Source organism: Polistes fuscatus, unplaced genomic scaffold (genome assembly GCF_010416935.1).
Source record: "Polistes fuscatus isolate 324 unplaced genomic scaffold, CU_Pfus_HIC Scaffold11, whole genome shotgun sequence".
NCBI classification, from domain to species: domain Eukaryota; kingdom Metazoa; phylum Arthropoda; class Insecta; order Hymenoptera; family Vespidae; genus Polistes; species Polistes fuscatus.
The window spans coordinates 4,457,846-4,476,899 of record NW_025113009.1 but is presented as its reverse complement, the minus strand read 5'-3'; the positions used below and the strand labels follow the sequence as shown (position 1 = coordinate 4,476,899).

Sequence of the window (19,054 nt, the reverse complement as noted above, 5' to 3'; positions counted from 1 at the left end):
AGATATACGTCTCACTCATCGATTGTGTTTTTTTTTCTTTTTTATTTCGATTTTTGGAATACTTCGATATAAATCCTTGTCGTATTTAAACTAAGGTTACACAAATTCTAAATTTTTATATTATAATTATCATTAACATTCGATGAAATAGCTAAATTCTAATTCGCGTTTGTAATAAATATATGAAAACGAAGAAAAATATTTGTTGAGATGAACGTACGAAGAATGATTAATTAATTATCCAAAGATGGAGGAGGAATCAGAAATAGAAGGAAAAATTGAAGAAGTAGTTGTGGATACAAATGAAACGAAAAGTGATAAAAAAAAATCGAAAAAGAAGCGTAAATTTCGAATGGATAAATGCATGAAAGATAAGTGGACCTGCGAGGAGAATGCATTATGGCGTATTTATATGAAAACGTAATTGATCCAAATAATTTTCTCTGTGTGTATTTATTTGACGACTATATGAACAATATAATTGATGTGGGTGTTATATTTAAGATTGATGCAAAAAATAATATTCATAAATATTTGTAAATATTTCATTGAAATACTTCGATCGTTTAATTGTCGAATGATCAATATTTAGTTGTTTAAACGACCTTTCAAATTTATGGTTACGTTCAAAAGGCGTAGTTTATATTTCGAAAAGTTTCTACTGTTTTACATCCCAATTTAAACTCATACAACAAAAAACCCGCTCAAATTTGCTTCGTTTTTTTTTCAACCCTCTCTCCCATGATAAATTTAAAGACTTAAATTCGACGATACCGAAACACTGCCCCAAAAATGATCAATATAGTTGCAATTTAATTCTTTTAAATTGTAGTTTTACTGGATAAATGATAATTTACGAATAAATCAGAGGCAACGAAAAAAAAATGAAAATTAATAAAAAGTACATTAATTATTATTGCATTTAATTTAAAACGTTGTCACATGAATGTTAAAAAAACACTTTTGAAATACGTACATAGATATATAGAAAGGGAGGAACAATTAGAGAGGGAGGACAAATTCAAGCATAGGAAGGCAGGGAAACTTCCGAAATTACCTCGTATGAAGTCGGTAGAAGAGATAGGAACACCATACAAATGCATGCCATTAAATGCTTTTCAATTCGAAGCTGAAACCGTGCTACCCGATAAGCTAGAACGTTCAAAGATGATCCGAATTTGGAGAAATATGCGTGGGGATCGTTCGGTCTGTAAACAATTCAAAATTACTTGGGATATTATAAAAGATAATTAAATGACAATGAATTATCTATATTCTTTTGCGATTTAGAATTTAAATATCGATAGATCAATATTATTTGTTGTTCTGTCTAATTTACAAGAGTATAATCGATCGATTTACAATTTGGATTTTCATAAAAAATAAGATTCTTATTTTTTTTTTTGTAATTTCGTATAATATTTATCGTATAATCGTATTGAGGTATTTATAAATTGATATGATTTAATTTTTTTTGTTTTATATAGTATATACGATAAAATATAAATTATTCTCGTAGGCTAATGTACAAGATTCATTGATCGGAGTAAAATCGTTAGGATCAAAAACGGATAACCAAAAATGGCCGAGTGTTTGGCCATGCGATACGCGTGATTTTTTCGCCGAAATAGATGAACGCGATAGATTGGAAGAAAATAAAAGGAAGGATATATTTCCTTGCGATAAAATCGAAAAAGATGTTGGAGAAAAATTGACGCGTCGATTGAAAGAGGATTTTGCTATGAGAAAAGAATTGGGACACGCGAGATTACCACCGATTTGTCCTAAACTAAACAAATTTTACGTCGATCGTGACGCCGGTGAAAGACCTGGTCTAGTCGATGGCGATTATGTGATCTTTCAATTATCCTCGAAGAAAAAAGGTGTCAGAGTATACGCCGATGTGTGTCTTCGTGGATTGAAGGGAATGCATTTGGTGGAATTAGGATCTTCTCGAGATCGTCAAAAAACGTGGAAATTTTGTTTCTATCAAGCTGTCGTTGCACTTTTAGCGAAAACTCAATTGAGGTATTATATTCACGTAAACATTTATTTTCATATTAAGCTTTAACGATAAATGAAACAAAAAAAAAAAGAAGAAAAAAAAGAAAAAAGATAAGAAAATTGGCGATATTCGCGAAACGATTGTCCGTGGTGTCGTGAAAGGTTTTTGAATATAAATTTATCGGCTTATTTATCGTACGTGTCTAAAAGAGATTCTCTATTTCAAATTCAAACGTATAGGATAATAATTCAACTAACAAACGGTTTAATTAATACACGTATAATGTATTATTAAATATTGGGATTCTCACATTGGGGTACGGGCATTTGTTCGATTTACAATCGAGCAGGTATAGTTATATCTCGGAAAATTTAACGTTAACACTTATCCCGCTAATTGTTTAGCATCAGTTTCGAATATATGTATGTACCTACTAAAAGCCAAACGAATATTATTTCATGCTGAATATTATACGAACCGTTGACAAAGCGCCACGTTTAATTAGGTTCATTTGATCGCCCATTAGAATTCAATGAGGGAAATTGATTGGCTGGCTACTATGTAATGTATTTAAACGTTTGATATTTGACTTTACGTTTAAGATATAAGTACGCTTGGAGCGTGAACATCGATTATATTTACGACCACGCCTGGATGCTCTTCACCCATATCGGTTTCATCAATATCAAGGACAAGCAAAGGCTGGACGATATCATTGTATATAATTACAAGTATAGCGTTGAAATAGAATTGATTCAAGAATTGAACGATTTGCCAAGGTTAACTACGATCGATTGGGAATTTGAAGAAAGTGATTTAAAAAGGAAAGTAATGTTGAACAGAAAGGAATTGATGAACGTCAAATTAGAAATAGGTTCGGAAAAAATTGTCGACGAATATAAAGGGCGTGTTCACAAGGCAACGAAAAATATCGAAGAATGGTTCGACAAATTACCGATACAATATCGTAATTGTATCTTTCGTACGACCAAATATTCATTGGCATTTTGGCAAGACGGTCTTTTCTGGTATTTGTATAATCCTTATAGATGCGATGAATTTGGTTATTGGAACGACGATGGTTACGCTTGTATCATGAAATTTTGTACGAGACAATCATTGAAAAGACATTTGATCGTATTGTTACTTCGTGCTTATGTTTATGATATTCCGAAATCAAAAATACCGGTTGCTGAATATGTAGAACCAATTCAAGTTGATCAGGATGAAGAGGAAGTTAGGGAAATTGATGAAAGAGTAGAAGCAGAAGAAGAAATACGAGATGAAACAGTGGAAATTGTGGAAGAACAAAGACAAGAAGAAATAATTATAAAAGAAGACAAAACTGAAACCAAAACTGAATCCAAAACTGAATCCAAAAAAGACGTATTTACGATTCAAATCTTTCAAATGATTTATCACTGCTGCCAATTAAACAATATCAAATTACTCGAACGTAAACCAAAAGTAGCAACACATCGTGTAAAAAGAAAAACAATCGATGATTGTCCGTTCGATCCATTGGATTGGAGAGATCCATGTACGATCGAGCAAGAAGAAGGTGATGTTAAAGATGAAATAGAAAAACCAACGTGGTTGAAATTATTTAAGATGTCCTGGGCTAAGTGCGGACCGTCGGCAAGGAAAAAATCATCCGGCAAAGATGTTGGATCAATTCCAAGAATGCGTTGGCATCAGTATCAAGTGGAAGAATCAAACAAATTATTTTCCTTATGGGGTGAACTTCACATAACCGACGGTATGTTCGACAGAGAGAACCGTGGCTTCCAGGCTTACGCTTGTTACGTTGTTTGCGCTGGTATGACAAGGATTATGGCACCGGAATATTGGAGTTCTAAGACTCTCGATGTAATAATCATGTGTGGTGACAGATATTACACATTAAGCAAATTGGAAGCTGAATTTAAGTCAACTAAACCAGAATACAGTCATGTCAGTTGTTGGGACAGATATCTCATGAATCATTTCAAAATAGGCGATACCATGTTCGAAGCTAATGTTTTACCAGCCATTTGCGGTAGACTTTATGCTAAAAGTAATAAATATCTTTGGCAATCTTTAGAACAAATGTTTATGAAATACCACTTTGGGATATTGACTTGCGAAAGTTATTGTCTCGGTGTGTTCAAATTTTGCGGTGCCTATTACATGTGCGACGTTAATTCATTCGGACCACCGTTGTTTCAATACGGCGAAGGTGCAGCTTATTTATTAAGAGCAACGTATTTTTACAAATTCATGATCGTTCTTATCCTAACTATAAGCTCACCAGAATGCAGTAGATTTTCTCTTAATCCGATTGAGATACTCAAAGTTATTGACCTTGATACTACAGGACCTGCCGATTTACCTATCGGCAAACCGAAGAGAACTGATTACAGGAGTAAGAGAAAAAAAATTGTATGTCCTTACGACGAGGATAAAAAAAGACAAATGAGAAAATGGAAGATTAGAAGAGCGGAAGAAAGAAAAACAATCGATAAAACGTGCTGTAAGACTGAAGATGATGCTTGAATTGAACTAAATTTTCTAACTGTATTCTTTACGTATGTTAATCTCGTAAACAAAATTCTTTATTTCTGTAAACTTGGTATTGAAAAACAAAAGACGTAAAGTTAAATAAATATAGGTAATAATTGATAATTGGTTTTTTCGGACAAGTCAATAAACACAATTATTAATTATCCCCCCAGCATAATAATAATAATAATAATAATAATAATAATAATAATAATTAATAATTGTGTGTTATTAACTTGTACACAAGCCTGTTAAATTATTATTATATTAAAATATGAATGCGAAAATAAATGATAGATAAGCTGATAGTCTTTAGGTTTCAATATAATATCAGCGTGGATCTTATTAAATGTGTACAACCCAGCGTGACTTAGTTTCTAATCGCCCTCGGGCTTTTTGTACTAGTATTGAAACTTGCCTAAAACTTACCTTTCACTGAACTAGCACTCTGCAATATCTTTGGCACTCCTATAGGAAGTTATTTTTACGTATACGTAATGTACGTATATGTTATTATTAATTTGTAAAATCTATTAATTCGTGGAATAACCAGTTAAATCCTGAAATAACTATACTGATTTATTAAAGGGTGAGAGAATGCAGAATTACATACTTCAATTAAGTAATATATATATATGAATCTATACCTAGATATACTTATATACTTTTCGATTCATATAAAAATAATATTCTATATGCGATATTTAAAATGAAATTAAAAAGGGAAAGAATAGAGAGATAGAGAAAGAATTAACAGAAAAAGAAAAAAGAGCTTTTCTACACGAGCGACATATTTTTTAAGTATTATATTAGATAGATATATATAGATAACAAAAAAAAATGGAAATCTTATTATCTGTTAGATGCAATAATTTATTTCGTTTATACACATTCATCGTTAGCCATATTTACAGGTAATATTTACATTCTACTTTCCGTATTTACAGGCTTCCCCGAGTGAGAATAAAAGTCTATTTTTGGTGGCTTCGATGGCGACGCTTGGTTGGAAAAGAAAAAAAAAAAAAGAAAAAAAAACAGAGAAATAAAAGATTTTGAATAAAATCCATTAGCGACTACGCGACTTCCAAATCCGAACTGTCAGTTTCTTGTTCGTGTTGTTGCTGTTGTTGCTGATGCTGCTGTTGTTGCTGTTGTTGTTGTTGTTGCTGTTGCTGTTGTTGCTGTTGCTGTTGCTGTTGTCTGGTCAAGGCCAAATGATCGGTAACCCTAATCGATGCAGTCGATACTCCATCCTCGTTGTGTTGACGTTGTTCCAGCTGGAGTTTTCTCATGCGTTCTTGTTCCTCGCGTTTTTGTTTGCGCCACTTGGCACGACGATTCTTGAACCATACCTAGAACACGGATTGCTTTATGAAGGAAGCCCACCGATGGACGATTGCATTTGCATTTGTGGGTATTCCCGAACGAATCCCGTTCAGATAGAGAGAGAGAGAGAGAGAGAGAGAAAGAGAGAGACGAAGATCGTTTTAAGATTGAAAATGATAGTCGTGCAATATACAGCGCCCTACCCGATTCAACCCTCGAACACCCTTTTCGACCACCCCTCCGTTCCACGAATATTCCCTTCCACGTATATAAATACATGCATACACTACCGGCATAAAGTTTATAATCATTTGCTAATTTTCGTTAATACAATTTTTTTTATGTTAATATATAAATCAACGTTATCAACAAATTGAATTAACTTTTAAGAGATGATTTCAATATTTTCTTATGTCTGTAATTATTTGTTTATAATTCATATGTTCAGTTTAAGACAATACTCTGAATGTACTTTCCCATTGGGATATTTTTTTAAAAGCATCGACAAATTTTTTTATTAGAAACGCTCGAGAAATTAATAAATAGAATTTTCGGAATATGTTTTGTACTAACGTTAAAGATCAACTTAAAGTTAAATATTTATTCCTTGATAAAGAAAAATGATGCGTCAGTATTTTTTCCAATAAATAAATCTACCTTGGTTATTACAAAGGTATCGATCTTTTTATAGAAATATCATGTTTCTTTGAATTTACGTAAAGATTCTCAATCTTTTTGCCGATAGTGTATATTACTTCGATTAATCACACAATTATCTTAAAATCATAGTAATGTCGCGCGCGCGCGTTTACCTATCATCCTTATTGTTCTTCCAACTCGTTATTTACTCGGTATACGACAAATAATGATAATCATAATGGCACAGTGCCAAAAGGAAAAACTAAATAGTAAAACAGACTAGTACTGTGTTTTCGACGTATGCTACACATCCGGAGAAAAGAATTTTAATAACGGTTAAATCGTTATGTGTTTTATACCCGAATACAAAAACGAGAAAGATAGAAAGAGAGAGAAAGAGAGAGGAAGAGAGAGAGAGAGATGAAGGTACCTACTACGTAATATGCAACCGGGAAGAATATATCATCAACGTTTCAAACGTAAAAAATTATGCAAACGAGGAGAACTGTTTTGTATATTGCATTATTCAAACGCGTGCAACGTGGAAGATTAATTTTGCTCATAATCCTGTCGTCTACTTTTTCATTATCATCTCCGAAAAGTTTTTCACGCCGAGGTTCAAGCGTGAAGCAAACACGAACAGTTTCTATCTTTTCCTCCCTTTCATTCTCTATCCCACCCACCCCTTCCTTCACCTCTCACTCATTTTCTCTCTCTCTCTCTTTTTAACAACACCCTTTTTAAAAAGTATCTTCTAGTTAGGAGAATAATTGCTCGGGGCATCTAGCACGTAGAGCATTTCATTTCATCCATTAATGTGTGTACTCGAATCGACGATGATTCTTAACGAGGGGGCTGACGAAAGATCAAACGGCCCACATTTGGAAATCACCATTTGTCCCTTACGCCTGTCCGAATAGATTTGCAAGCTTACGTTCGACAATCGATATTTATATTACATTTAGAAACGTGACATTTCTTCCTCGAAGAAATACCATTAACAAATTGTTTCTTTTTTTCCCTTTTTCTTTCTCGTTGTATCTACATTTAACCAGAGTAAAATGTGCCTCAACGAGACGCGAACGAATTTTATATCGAACAAAATAAAATCGTTTATATATCGAATTAATAGAATTTATATATATAGAATTGTTATATTAACAGGGTTAATCTATAAATGTTGCAAAAATAAAATTTTCCAAATATTTGAAACGAAGTATTTTGTCCGTCGACAACACGTTGATTATTAAATCAATCTTACATAAATCGACGTATTTATTTAATATCATTCATAAATTTGTATATCATATTATATACTGACGTTCAAAAATAATACTTATCGGTCTCTAAAATGTAATAAAAAAGAAATCCTAAAAGAAAAACAATGACAAATATTATCAAAGAAAATAAAGTCAGCGAGAGTAATCAGCGATGGTTGGTGGTGTTCAAAGTGTTAATGGACGAATGATGAATGAATCTTAGGAAAGTAAACGATGATAGGAAAGGAAAAAAGAAAGAAAAGAAAAGAAAAGAAAAAGGTAGAAATAATCTAAGGAGATTCGTCGTGACTGGTGCGTTCGTATCTTGGAAATACGCGTGGAATCGTCTCGTAGGAACAAACAAATTCCCTTCTTACTTTCTTCAAACATGAGAATACTCGAATAGTCCGTGTGTCCTTTCCTCTTATGGGTCCCCTTCTCCTTCGTTCATTTCTCTCGTCTCCTGTTTCATCTCCTTCTCTTCATCCTTTCTTCCTATATTCGTCTTGTTCTATGCATCAAAAGTCGCTTTCCTACTAATTCCGTGCAAACACGTACTAAAACGTAAAACGTTAGGCTAGCTAGCTAGCTAGCTTGCTAGCTTGCTTGTTGCAGCAGGTGCAACTCAGGTATATGTTGTTTCTAAATCTTTAAAGACTCTCAAGACGAAGGATTCTCTTTGTCAAAGCCGACTACGTGGGTGGGCTCACGGTGGCCGGCTCGAGTGTGAATGACTTTACGATAGCTTTAGCGTACGTTCTTTCGGTACAAATTGTTTGACATGAACTTCAAACGTTTCACATTTGTTCAAATATCTTCTTTTAATGTTAACCTCTTATTTAAAATATTATTCGATATTCCCATCCATCTTCCGTCATTTTTTCTTATTACTCTCTCTCTCTCTCTCTTTCTTCCTCTCTCACTCTCCCTTGAACTCTTACCGTCGGATTAGAACAATATTTTTCTTCGTGTGTTTAACATCGTTTACTTATTGTTAGACTTCCTTTTTTTCCTCTCTTTCTCTCGCGAGATTTTGACTCGAATCAATTAATTGAATAAATAAAAATTGTTGTGTGTGTGTGTGTGTGAACGAGATCGAGTGAGTAATAAGGGGTAGGGGTAGGGGTGGCAGGGTAGAGAAGAAAAAAAGAATATTACTTACTATAGAGTGTGATACTCAATATGTGTGTCAACGTTAACTCAGAAAACACATAAACTCTTTCAATACATTGTAAGTACACAGAGAAAATCGTAATGTGTTCTCTCTCTCTCTCTCTCTTTCTCTATCTATCTCTCTCTTTCTCTTGTAAACCATTATGAGTGTGAATGTATGTGTGACACGCATAGACACACACGTAATTATGGCTGTGATCGAAGCAAACACATTATCGGGTAAAGCTTTTAATCTAGCAACCAGCAGCAAACTTGTTGGTTTAAGTTGCTCCATATGCGATAAATAATCTCCCACTCGCTAAATTTTAATAGCCGCATTAAAATATTATTGGCTTTTGTCCATTATAATATCAAACAAAGGAAACGCAGTGGCTGCCACTGTGTTCACGTATACTTAGGCTCGTCGTAACACTGGGGATGGACCGTGAAGTTTGTCGACGTTACAAATTGTGCGTGCAGCCCCTCAACCGTATACGGATGTTCCCAATGTTTGTCTCTTCGAAACCCAATATTCAAAGTAATTTGTCTCTACCAGGCTTGATTTACCATCATTTAAATACTATTTTTTGGGATCCTACCTGTCACTAATACTTCATTCTCTCATATTTTATATACATACAAAATATTGACAACCGAATATTCGAAATAATTTGTCTCTACCAAGTTTGATTTACCATCGTTTAAATACTACTTTTTAGTAATCCTACCTATTATCACTGATAATAATTAATCCTCTCGTATTTTATATACGCAAAAAATATCGATCAACGCAAGATATATATATTTTAGTATTAATATAATAATTATTAGAATATATTATTATGATGTTAAAGAAACAAACAATAAGATTTCTTTTCTATACGTTTTCTATATTTGAGGATGATCACATAGATAAAAAAAACTCACCTCGATTCTTTCTTCCTTGAGATCAACTTGAAGTGCCAATTGTTCTCTAAGCAACACGTCAGGATAATGGGTTTTATCAAAAGTAGCCTCCAATTGTTCCAATTGTTCTTCCGTAAATATCGTCCGATGACGACGTTTCCTTTTCGTCATTGGACCAACACCTGGCGTGCTTGGATTCATTTGATAAGGATGACCAGCGTGATAAAACGTTGGTTGCCCATGAAGGGATACTCCAGCTGCAGCCATAGCAGCTACGTATTGTCCTGGATATAAGGCAGGATATGCGGCGGCTAAAACACAACGAACATACATTTTTTTTCCTTAATATACACAATACACAATAATTATGACACAAATAATTAATATACATTAATAAAATGACCACCAATAGTATTTTTAATAGGAAAACTTTGCATATTTCATATATAAATAAACAACGAACCGTATTATTTTTTATTATCGAAAATATATTGACGTTACTTATATTGACCAATCTAATAATTATCACTCGAGAATGAAGATAATATTTTACAGATTACTAAGAATACTATAAAAAAGAAAAAAGGAAAATAGAATTATTCTAATACAGTTTATTCGATGAATAAAAATGTAGAAAATTAATATAACAATAAGATAAACCATTTACTGTTTAAAATATAGTAAACACGAAGTGAAAAGGGAGAAACCGACGGGAGTTCCCATTTGATGGTTGCAGAAGGATGAAAAAGCGAACGAACGAGCTCGATCCCGTGGGACGTTTTAGTTTAAAATCTCGCAACAACAAAAAAAGGAAAAAAGCTTCTTAGACGCGACGTCTCGCGCATAAAAATGCACGAAGGGTGAATTTCAGCTTTTATCGAACTTCCTCTCTATCTCTATCTCTATCTCTCTCTCTCTCTCTACTTCTACTTTTTCTTCTTCTATCTTTTATCACATCGTCGTTTTTCTCTCGTATAGTTTTTTCTCTTTCTCTTTCTTTCTTTCTTTCCTTCTCAAGCTCCGGACAGGATTGCAAGAGGAGGCAAATCATTCGTGCGTGATTGAAACGGATTTCAGCACGCGCATCCCCAACAAGAGCAGAGACTACTCGCAAGACTCTTTGCCTCGTGGAAATACTTAAAGCCCTCCAGGCATAAAGGAAATTTCGGTACGAGAAGCGTCGAGCCTCAAGGGATTTGCACGTCGTCGTTCTTTCCTTTTCTTCTTTTTTCTTTCTCTCTCTCTCTCTCTATTTTTCTTTCTTTTATTTTTTGTTTCTCTACTCGTGACCAAAAGATCGCTTCGTTTCAACGCGCAGCAAGTAAAACACGAATTAAGATTTGTCTCGATCATTTTTTCTTTTTTCTATTTTCTTTTATAAATTTCATTTCTCGTAGAAAAATGTACACATTTTGAAGATTAAATTTGAATGAAACGAAAGTATTTATTTAAGGGGATACGATTAATTAACGAGACAATTATAAGTTTGTTTTAAATGATAAGTGATCAAAACACACACCAAAAAAATCCGCCGATGTGAAGGCCAAATGATGAAGCTGTTGTTGAAGAGGGTGTATGGTTGTTGTCCTCGATGGCGAACCGACGCTTTCCGGATTCTGTATCATAGAGTTTAAACTCGTAGTACTGGTAGGAGGTATATTAGCGATTGGTCTAGGTGCTAGGATACTGTCTATGGTAAATAGAGAGGTCGGCGAAGACATGGTAGCTGAGGAACTTGGCCTTGAGATTTCTCGAGGTCGATAACCGGCTTCTTCCGAACTCACTGGACTCCTGGAGAACGTTCTTTCACGTGACTCCACTTCGTGTCGCCTCGAGGATGCGTGATTTTGTGCATCGTGATTTTTTAATTTATGTTGTGCTGGACCTTCGGGTGAATAATTGTATAAATAACGATGATTGTAACCGGATATACCGGGACCATCTTGAAGAGGACTCGATGGTTCCGTCATCGGTGAACGTGATCTCGGTGAATCACCAGCATAAATACTTTCTACCATGTTACGTGATTTGATATTGCTCGTCTTCTTCTTCTTCTTCTTCTTCTACTTCTTCTTCTTCTACTTCTTCTTACTCTTCTTTATCTTCACAAGTATTAGACAGTAGAAAGGAACAAAATTTCCTTTATTGGAAGTACAAATATCACAGTATTCGAACTACCAAACTCACGATTAAACTTTTCAAGAATCCCTCTCTCCGAGTGAAATAGGTTCGAAGCAAAATTCGAAATTAATCATCAACGATCTTGGTTCAGAGAGAGAAGAAGATTATAGATACACCACTAATCTACACATAATTAATTAACAATAATCTCGAATATTATCGATCGTTAGATCACAACAAGTACTTCGTAACACCACGATCAGCCATTGTCGTAATTTTCTTTCGATCATCGTGCACTTATCGTCGTCATATTACGATCGAAAAAAACTAATTGTCGCATACGATACGATAATAATAATAATAATAATCCCCACGTATTAAATCGACGATTAAAAAAAAATAAATTTATACTCTTTCTCCAATAAACAAATATATAAATATGCTTTTCTCGAGGATATCGAACGAACGGGGGAAGGGTGAAAATATTAAAATGCAAAAAAGAAAAAGAATCGAACCGAACCGAAGGAAAAAAAGAAAACTATTGACACGATAGATAAGTTAAGATAAGTAAAGTTCGATATTTGGGAGTTTGATGACACGCGTGGATGTTATGTGACATCGCGGTGATAAAAGATACGACTGTGATTCGACTTCGGTGCGCGCGGTGACCTCTGTGGTGGTTGCGTTCGTGTCCCTCACCGTAGGACGTAGAGACGAGAGCCACCCCCGAGTTGAGTTGAACCGCGGGGATAGAGACACCCTCCGATTTCCACGTTCAACGTTTCTACAATCGGGGCGTGGCTCTTTCAGGCTCCACCACTTTTCCACCACCCTGTTCGCGAAGCGTTCTCTTCTTCCTTTCCTCCCGTCATCCCTCTACTCCTCCTTCTGCATCCCCTTCGATTCCACAGTTCCAACAAGAGAGAGAGAGAGAGAAAGAGAATATCAGGATTACGGAGAGGACGGAAGAGGAGATGCAATATCGTGGTGATATTGGTGTAGGTAGGGGTGTCGAAAGCATGCCAACCGGACACCCCTTGCAACTTCCTACCCCCTATTATGTACTCTCTCCAATCTACTTCCAGCGTCTCGTCGACGGAAACATTGCTGATATAACAGAGATATGGAAGCCTTCACCGACAACGTACTTAACATAGATAATCATCGAGACTTTCAACGTATTAAACAACTTCTCGATTTACTCATGTTTCTTCTTCGTGTATTGCGATTTGGGATTTTTTTCTTTTTTTTTATTTTCTTAGTCTTTTTCTCTTTTTTTCTTCTTGTTGTTTCTTTTCCTTCTTTTTCTTTTTCTTTTTTTTTCTTTTTCTTTTTTATTATTAAAACAATATTCCGTTTATCCTTTAAACGTACGATTAATTATTAGACACGCGCGTATCGTATCAAACCAAATTTTATATCTCGTTCGTTACTTCGCGAATTTGTTTTCTTTTTTTTTTGACAGTAAACAAAATTTTTCTTCGATCGATTAATAGGCTAAATAATAATTTATTATTATTATTATTATTATTATTTATTTATTTATTTATTTATTCTTACTCCGCCCCTTTCGGGTTTGGAGGACATTATTATTATTATTATTATTATAAAAATAATTTTAAAAAGTTTTCTTATTCGTTTAGAATTAGATGACGTAAGCTTAGAATTATCATGGCTGTCTTATTCACCACCCTCGAATCTGTTCAATTATTCAAATCCCGCCCAATGCGTTCGTATTAATAGCATAAAACCGTTGTAATGCGCATTGACTGTCATCATCGGTCTTATTCGTTCTATCTAAGAGGGTGGGGAGGGATGATGATACTCGCAATACGATACGCAGAGAGAACCGAGCGTGAAAAGATTTTCAAGGGGTGAGAGTAGTAGTATACGTACTCCGACATTGTAAAGTAAACCCTACGCCCATCGTAGGGCTCATAGGTACGTCCCTACGCTTTCATTTCCATTCTGATGCACCAAAATCTGTGCCAACCTTAATCCTAATCCGTACGTTAATCGTGACCCAATCCGGAGAAGCAGTTTCTAGAACGTGTATCCGTCGAATTAAGCCACTGTTAGAACCGTTTATTTAATTGTTTTCTTAGATTATTCACAATTCATATATACTTGTCATGATTATTTTTAACAAAAATGTTTATCCTATTTCGTATTGATAATGATCAATTAATTATTGTATACGTTTGGTTAATAGTTCTAATAGTAATACAGTAAGATGGGGATCATATGGTGGTTGTAAGTGCATCTTAAAAAGACATATGGGCATCGAACCACGGACCTACATCATTGCCAACCAACGAGGATCAGGATTATCCTCTGCGTAGGATTATTCCATGCTGTACAGGATTTGGTGTTTGCATCCGTGTCTGCGATACGTCGATAGTTTCGTGAGGAATGGCCGAAATAGGAGTCTATCTTTGTTAACATATATATATATGTTACCATTCGATTGGTTAATGTTCAATATTTTCGCTGAAATTTTCTATAAGATTCGATTCATATATAATATAGAACGTTCTCCCACGATTTCAGAAAATACCTTTTCAATTATTATATTATCAGACAGACACAAAATAAAAAGAAATATGAAAAGAAAAGAATAGAAAATAATAGAGGGGAAAAAAAGGAAACAAATAGAAAAAATAAAGAATAAAACCAGATTTAGGTAAACTTTTTCAAACAGATATGTATATTCTTTTCTTCTTAAAATATATAATAGCACACAGGTATATTTTATAATTTATATATATATATATATAAACGGTTTAAAAAGTTCTCTCCGCGGGAGAGCTAGCCATTGGAAGATTAAAATTTTTTCGGTAATCATTGAGAAGGGCATCCTCGGCGCTAATGCGACGACAATACAGATGTTTTCACGTCTAAGCGGCGTGCTAAGTGGATGTTCCCCACCCCTTAGGCGGCTCCTATTCCAAGCCACCCTTCTGAGATTCGTGAAGCATGGAGAGAAGGAAGGAAAATGATTTCTCTCTCTCTCTCTCTTAACTAAAGACCGGTGTGGTTAGGCCAAGCTGCCGGCACGTACCTGAGTTCATCTAGGAGAAGAAGTCTCTCTAGGAGACATCTCTTAAAAGAGAAAAAATCTTGCTTCCTTCGGATTCGTTAGTTTACGTTACACTTGACTGGACGCCTTTTTGCCTTGAGGTGGGGAAATAATCGACCTGAAAGATGAAAAAAGGTAGAAAAAAGAAAGTAACAAGGAGAAGAAGAATTTGTAGGTAACAGAAGCCAATGGAAATTGATCCTATGAATTATCTTTTTTCCTTTTCTATTTATATTTCTATTTCTATTTATATTTCTATTTCTATTTCTCTATCTCTCTCTCTCTCTCTTCTTAAACGTTTATTCTTTCTGTTACTTTTAAAAATACGCGTAAGTTTACACTCCCCGGGATGCATCCTCTTTTCGTTAATATTTCGTAAGGCAATGGGGCATCCTTTTTTCTTTTTTTTTTTTCTTCGTACAAATTCGTAAAGCAACTTAACGAGACACAACTGGAATTCAATACTTTAGATTTGTAATGCGAGATTTTCTTCTAAATTCGGGGATTTAAAATAAGATTTGAAAACGCGTCTCGTTATATTGTAATTTTTTCTATTATATTTATTTTTTTTCTTTCGAGAATCGTTTAATTTTGTAATATCCGTTGTGACGGACGATTGAATGTGCGGAGGAAAAAATTGGATTAAATAATTGCAATAGAATAATAATAATTCTCATTTTATTTCTTGAGAAGATCATATAGAAAAATATTGAACTTGTTATTTTGTTTTTAACTATGCTACTGCCACGACGATGATTTTCTCGTGTATTTGAATACGTGTATGCGTATTATGCGTGTATGAATAGGGATCGATCGTAGATGAAAAAAAAAGAAAAAAAAAAGAAAAAAAACTTGTCTTATGTTAGATGAAATGCCACGAGTTATAGAAAAAAGGAATAGAGCAAATATTTTTAACAAATTACGCTTACCTCGAGTACCTTGAAGAAAGTGTTCGTTCGTGCGTTTTTCTATCGTAGAACAGCCAGCCGGTCCTCTCTTTTTCTCATTCTCTATACATACCCCCATAACGCATAACGCAAATATTGTTTCACCACGTGGAATCGCACGGGGCCCGCGTCTTTCGACGATTTCGACGATTCAACCGGTATCTTCAAAAGGCACCGAATCCTGTGAAAGAAACGAAGAGGAAAAGCTGAGAAATAAAAGAACAAAAGGGGAAGGATATCTTGATGCACGCACTTAAAAAAAAAAAAAAAAAAAAAAAAAAGGATGAGAACTGAGAGAATTGTTCTCTAATTTTTCTTACCTTTTCACGTATCCTTCTTTCCTTAATTCATCGTGCGAAGAACTAATATTTAGTTTGGACGAAACGTGAATAATGATCAATCGTCTCAGCGTTTGTTCGATGATTTTTTGGAAATAAAAATAAATTACTAAAAATTTTAGAAGAGAGAAAAGCCCGTTAATTCTTTTTCCAAACGAAATACTTTGACTTTTTTTTTTCTTAAATAAAAGAATTTAAATAGATTTATATCTAATGTTAACCATTGACAAGAATATAAAAAAAAAAAATATAAGGAGAGTTCTCGACTTATAATTATTTAACTAACATTCAATCAAATATATTTTCAAACGAGAAGTATTATTTTGAAAAAGTATAAGAAAACGCTCTGAAATCTCGTTAACGATAATGTCGTGTACCATAATTAAATGCAAATGAACAAAATCTAAACGTTCGATGAGACGATAAATAAATTCAAAAAAAAAAATATCCTCGAATTTATCGTATGCATGCACGCATACACGTATTTCTTTTTTCTTATACGAGTTCTTTTTTTTCATTTCTTCCATATAAAAATAATAATAAATAAGAGAATATATATAAAAAAATAAGAATAGAAAGAGAAGGAGAGATGATGATGATGATGATGATGATGATATATGTCAGCAGAATATGCATTCGCTCGTCTGATAATTGTTTAGTGGACATTCGTGGGGGCGACGATGCGCAACGATCGCAAATTTATTGACTCGTACGTTAATTACTTTAATTATTACACCGCTGTCAAAGGCTGATCGGAATACAAAGGAAGTTTATTCGACAGGGCAGTGCGTTTCCATCGCCCGGAGTCACCGATTGCCAATTAATTTTCCATAATTGGCCGGACATGCTCGCACGAAACGCGCCTTGACGCTCGTCGCACGAATGCGCCACGGAACGTAACAGTCGAACCGTACACGCATACTTGTATACATATGGTATAGTTCCTATGGTACACCCTATCACTCGTTCACCCACACAATTTCTACTCTTAAAATGTATCACTATACATCCCCGCCGGCCACGGCATCGTATTTTCACCGTATAGAACCAATTAACAGTTTTCACCTATTCCTTTTTAGTCGGTCCGATATAAAACAAGAGAGAGAAAGAGAGAGAAAGAGAGAGTGGAGAATCAAACGAACGAAAAAAGTTATGAGTGGCGACCTTATGCCAATAAAAAAAAAATATATATATATATATGTATATATATAATAAATATGTATATATGCGTATATGACATTTATTGAGCGACGCCTCGGGTAGATGAATTGATTGCATCCATAACAGAAACAGTCTGTCTTGACTAGTTAAATGAATAAAAGAAATGACGTGTGTAGATTGAAACGTTTGTTATGTTGTTAACAATTTCTGTTTTTTTTGTTTTTTTACTAATATCATTCATGAATAATACTTTTTGAACGAGATTGTATAATTCGTTCGTACGAAACAAATATTTCCACATTTAATTTTTTTTATTTAACATTTTGTTTGGCCAAACACAAAATTGGTATATATAAATTTATTACAAATTATTATTAATATTTCTTTTTTATTTATATATTATATATATGTATATATATGTTTTTTTTCGTTTTAAAAGAAAAAGAAAGAAAGAGATAGGATATAGAAAGTGGTAAAAGAAATTCGTAAGGTAAGCCCAAGAATCCATCTACTCACCAAGGCCTTTAACGGGGAGACTTTTTGGGAAGGCTTTTAAAGCTATTTTAGCGCGGATTTTGCTAAGTGATACCAATAACTCGGTGGGACAACAAGCGAAGCCCTTCGGGATTCGGCGAAGAATAAACGAAGGACCGAACAATCCAGAGGGATGTTATCTAATCCTAGTGGATTTGTTGATTCTGCGACTTGCGCTTGGGAACGCGTGATGAGGTTTCCATGTAGTACTGGATTACTCCTATTTTCTATGACCTAAAACTTCCTTTCTTAACTGAAAAGACCCAGTTTCGTTTCGTTTCGTTTCGTTTATGTCATCAAATATAAACTTTTTCACTGTTTTTTTTTTTTACTGTCTCTGCTCAACAAAGGCACCTAAAATACATTTTTTTCATATTCATTAATGAAATATCAAATTTTTAAAATACAAAAAGTATAAAATTAAAACAAAAGAAGATATATACTTCATCGATTAATTCGTTTTTCAATTCTCGATGTATATCGTTAATCTTTTCTCGTTTCTTCTGCCCGAATGATAATAATAGAAAAGAGGAGGAGGAGGAGATAAAAAAAAAGAAAGGGAAAAAAAGCAAGAACAACGCAACCACCCTCGTTACGGAGAGATTATTCTATTACACGTTACGTAAACAAAAAGTACAACGAGAACGTCACGAGAGAACTAATATATATATATATATATATATGCGTGTGTGTGTGTGGCCATTTCTCGGTGGTTCCCTTTCGAGCATGCTGCTGTTTGATCAGAAAATACGTTATTGTTTCAGGACGATAAAAAATTCAACGTTTGGATAATTACATCAATCCTGATCGATTGAATTGCCTGGAGCTAACTTTCACTGTACTACTGACTTACTTAAAAAATGTTAAACCCCTAGTACCAATATATATATATATATATGTATATATATCCTAATAACTTTAATAATTTAAACATTAATATAAATTCAAACACGGGCAATATTTTACAAAAATAAAATTATTATTTCAAATTGATTTTGTTGATTCCTCCGGGTCACCCAACGTGGAAAGAGAGGGGAAAAAAAAAA

The 19,054-nt window shown here is 34.2% G+C and overlaps 1 protein-coding gene across 1 annotated transcript; it reads right to left on the bottom strand.

Moving 5' to 3' along the window:
* Positions 1–5,398: 5,398 nt before the first annotated feature.
* Positions 5,399–12,329, bottom strand: LOC122526312 (homeobox protein goosecoid-like). Its single transcript, XM_043649660.1, has 3 exons — positions 11,348–12,329; positions 9,850–10,139; positions 5,399–5,898 (listed from the first exon to the last, which is right to left on the bottom strand). The coding sequence occupies exons 1-3, from the start codon at positions 11,844–11,846 to the stop codon at positions 5,620–5,622; spliced, it is 1,068 nt and encodes a 355-aa protein (XP_043505595.1). The 5' UTR covers positions 11,847–12,329; the 3' UTR covers positions 5,399–5,619.
* Positions 12,330–19,054: the final 6,725 nt, after the last annotated feature.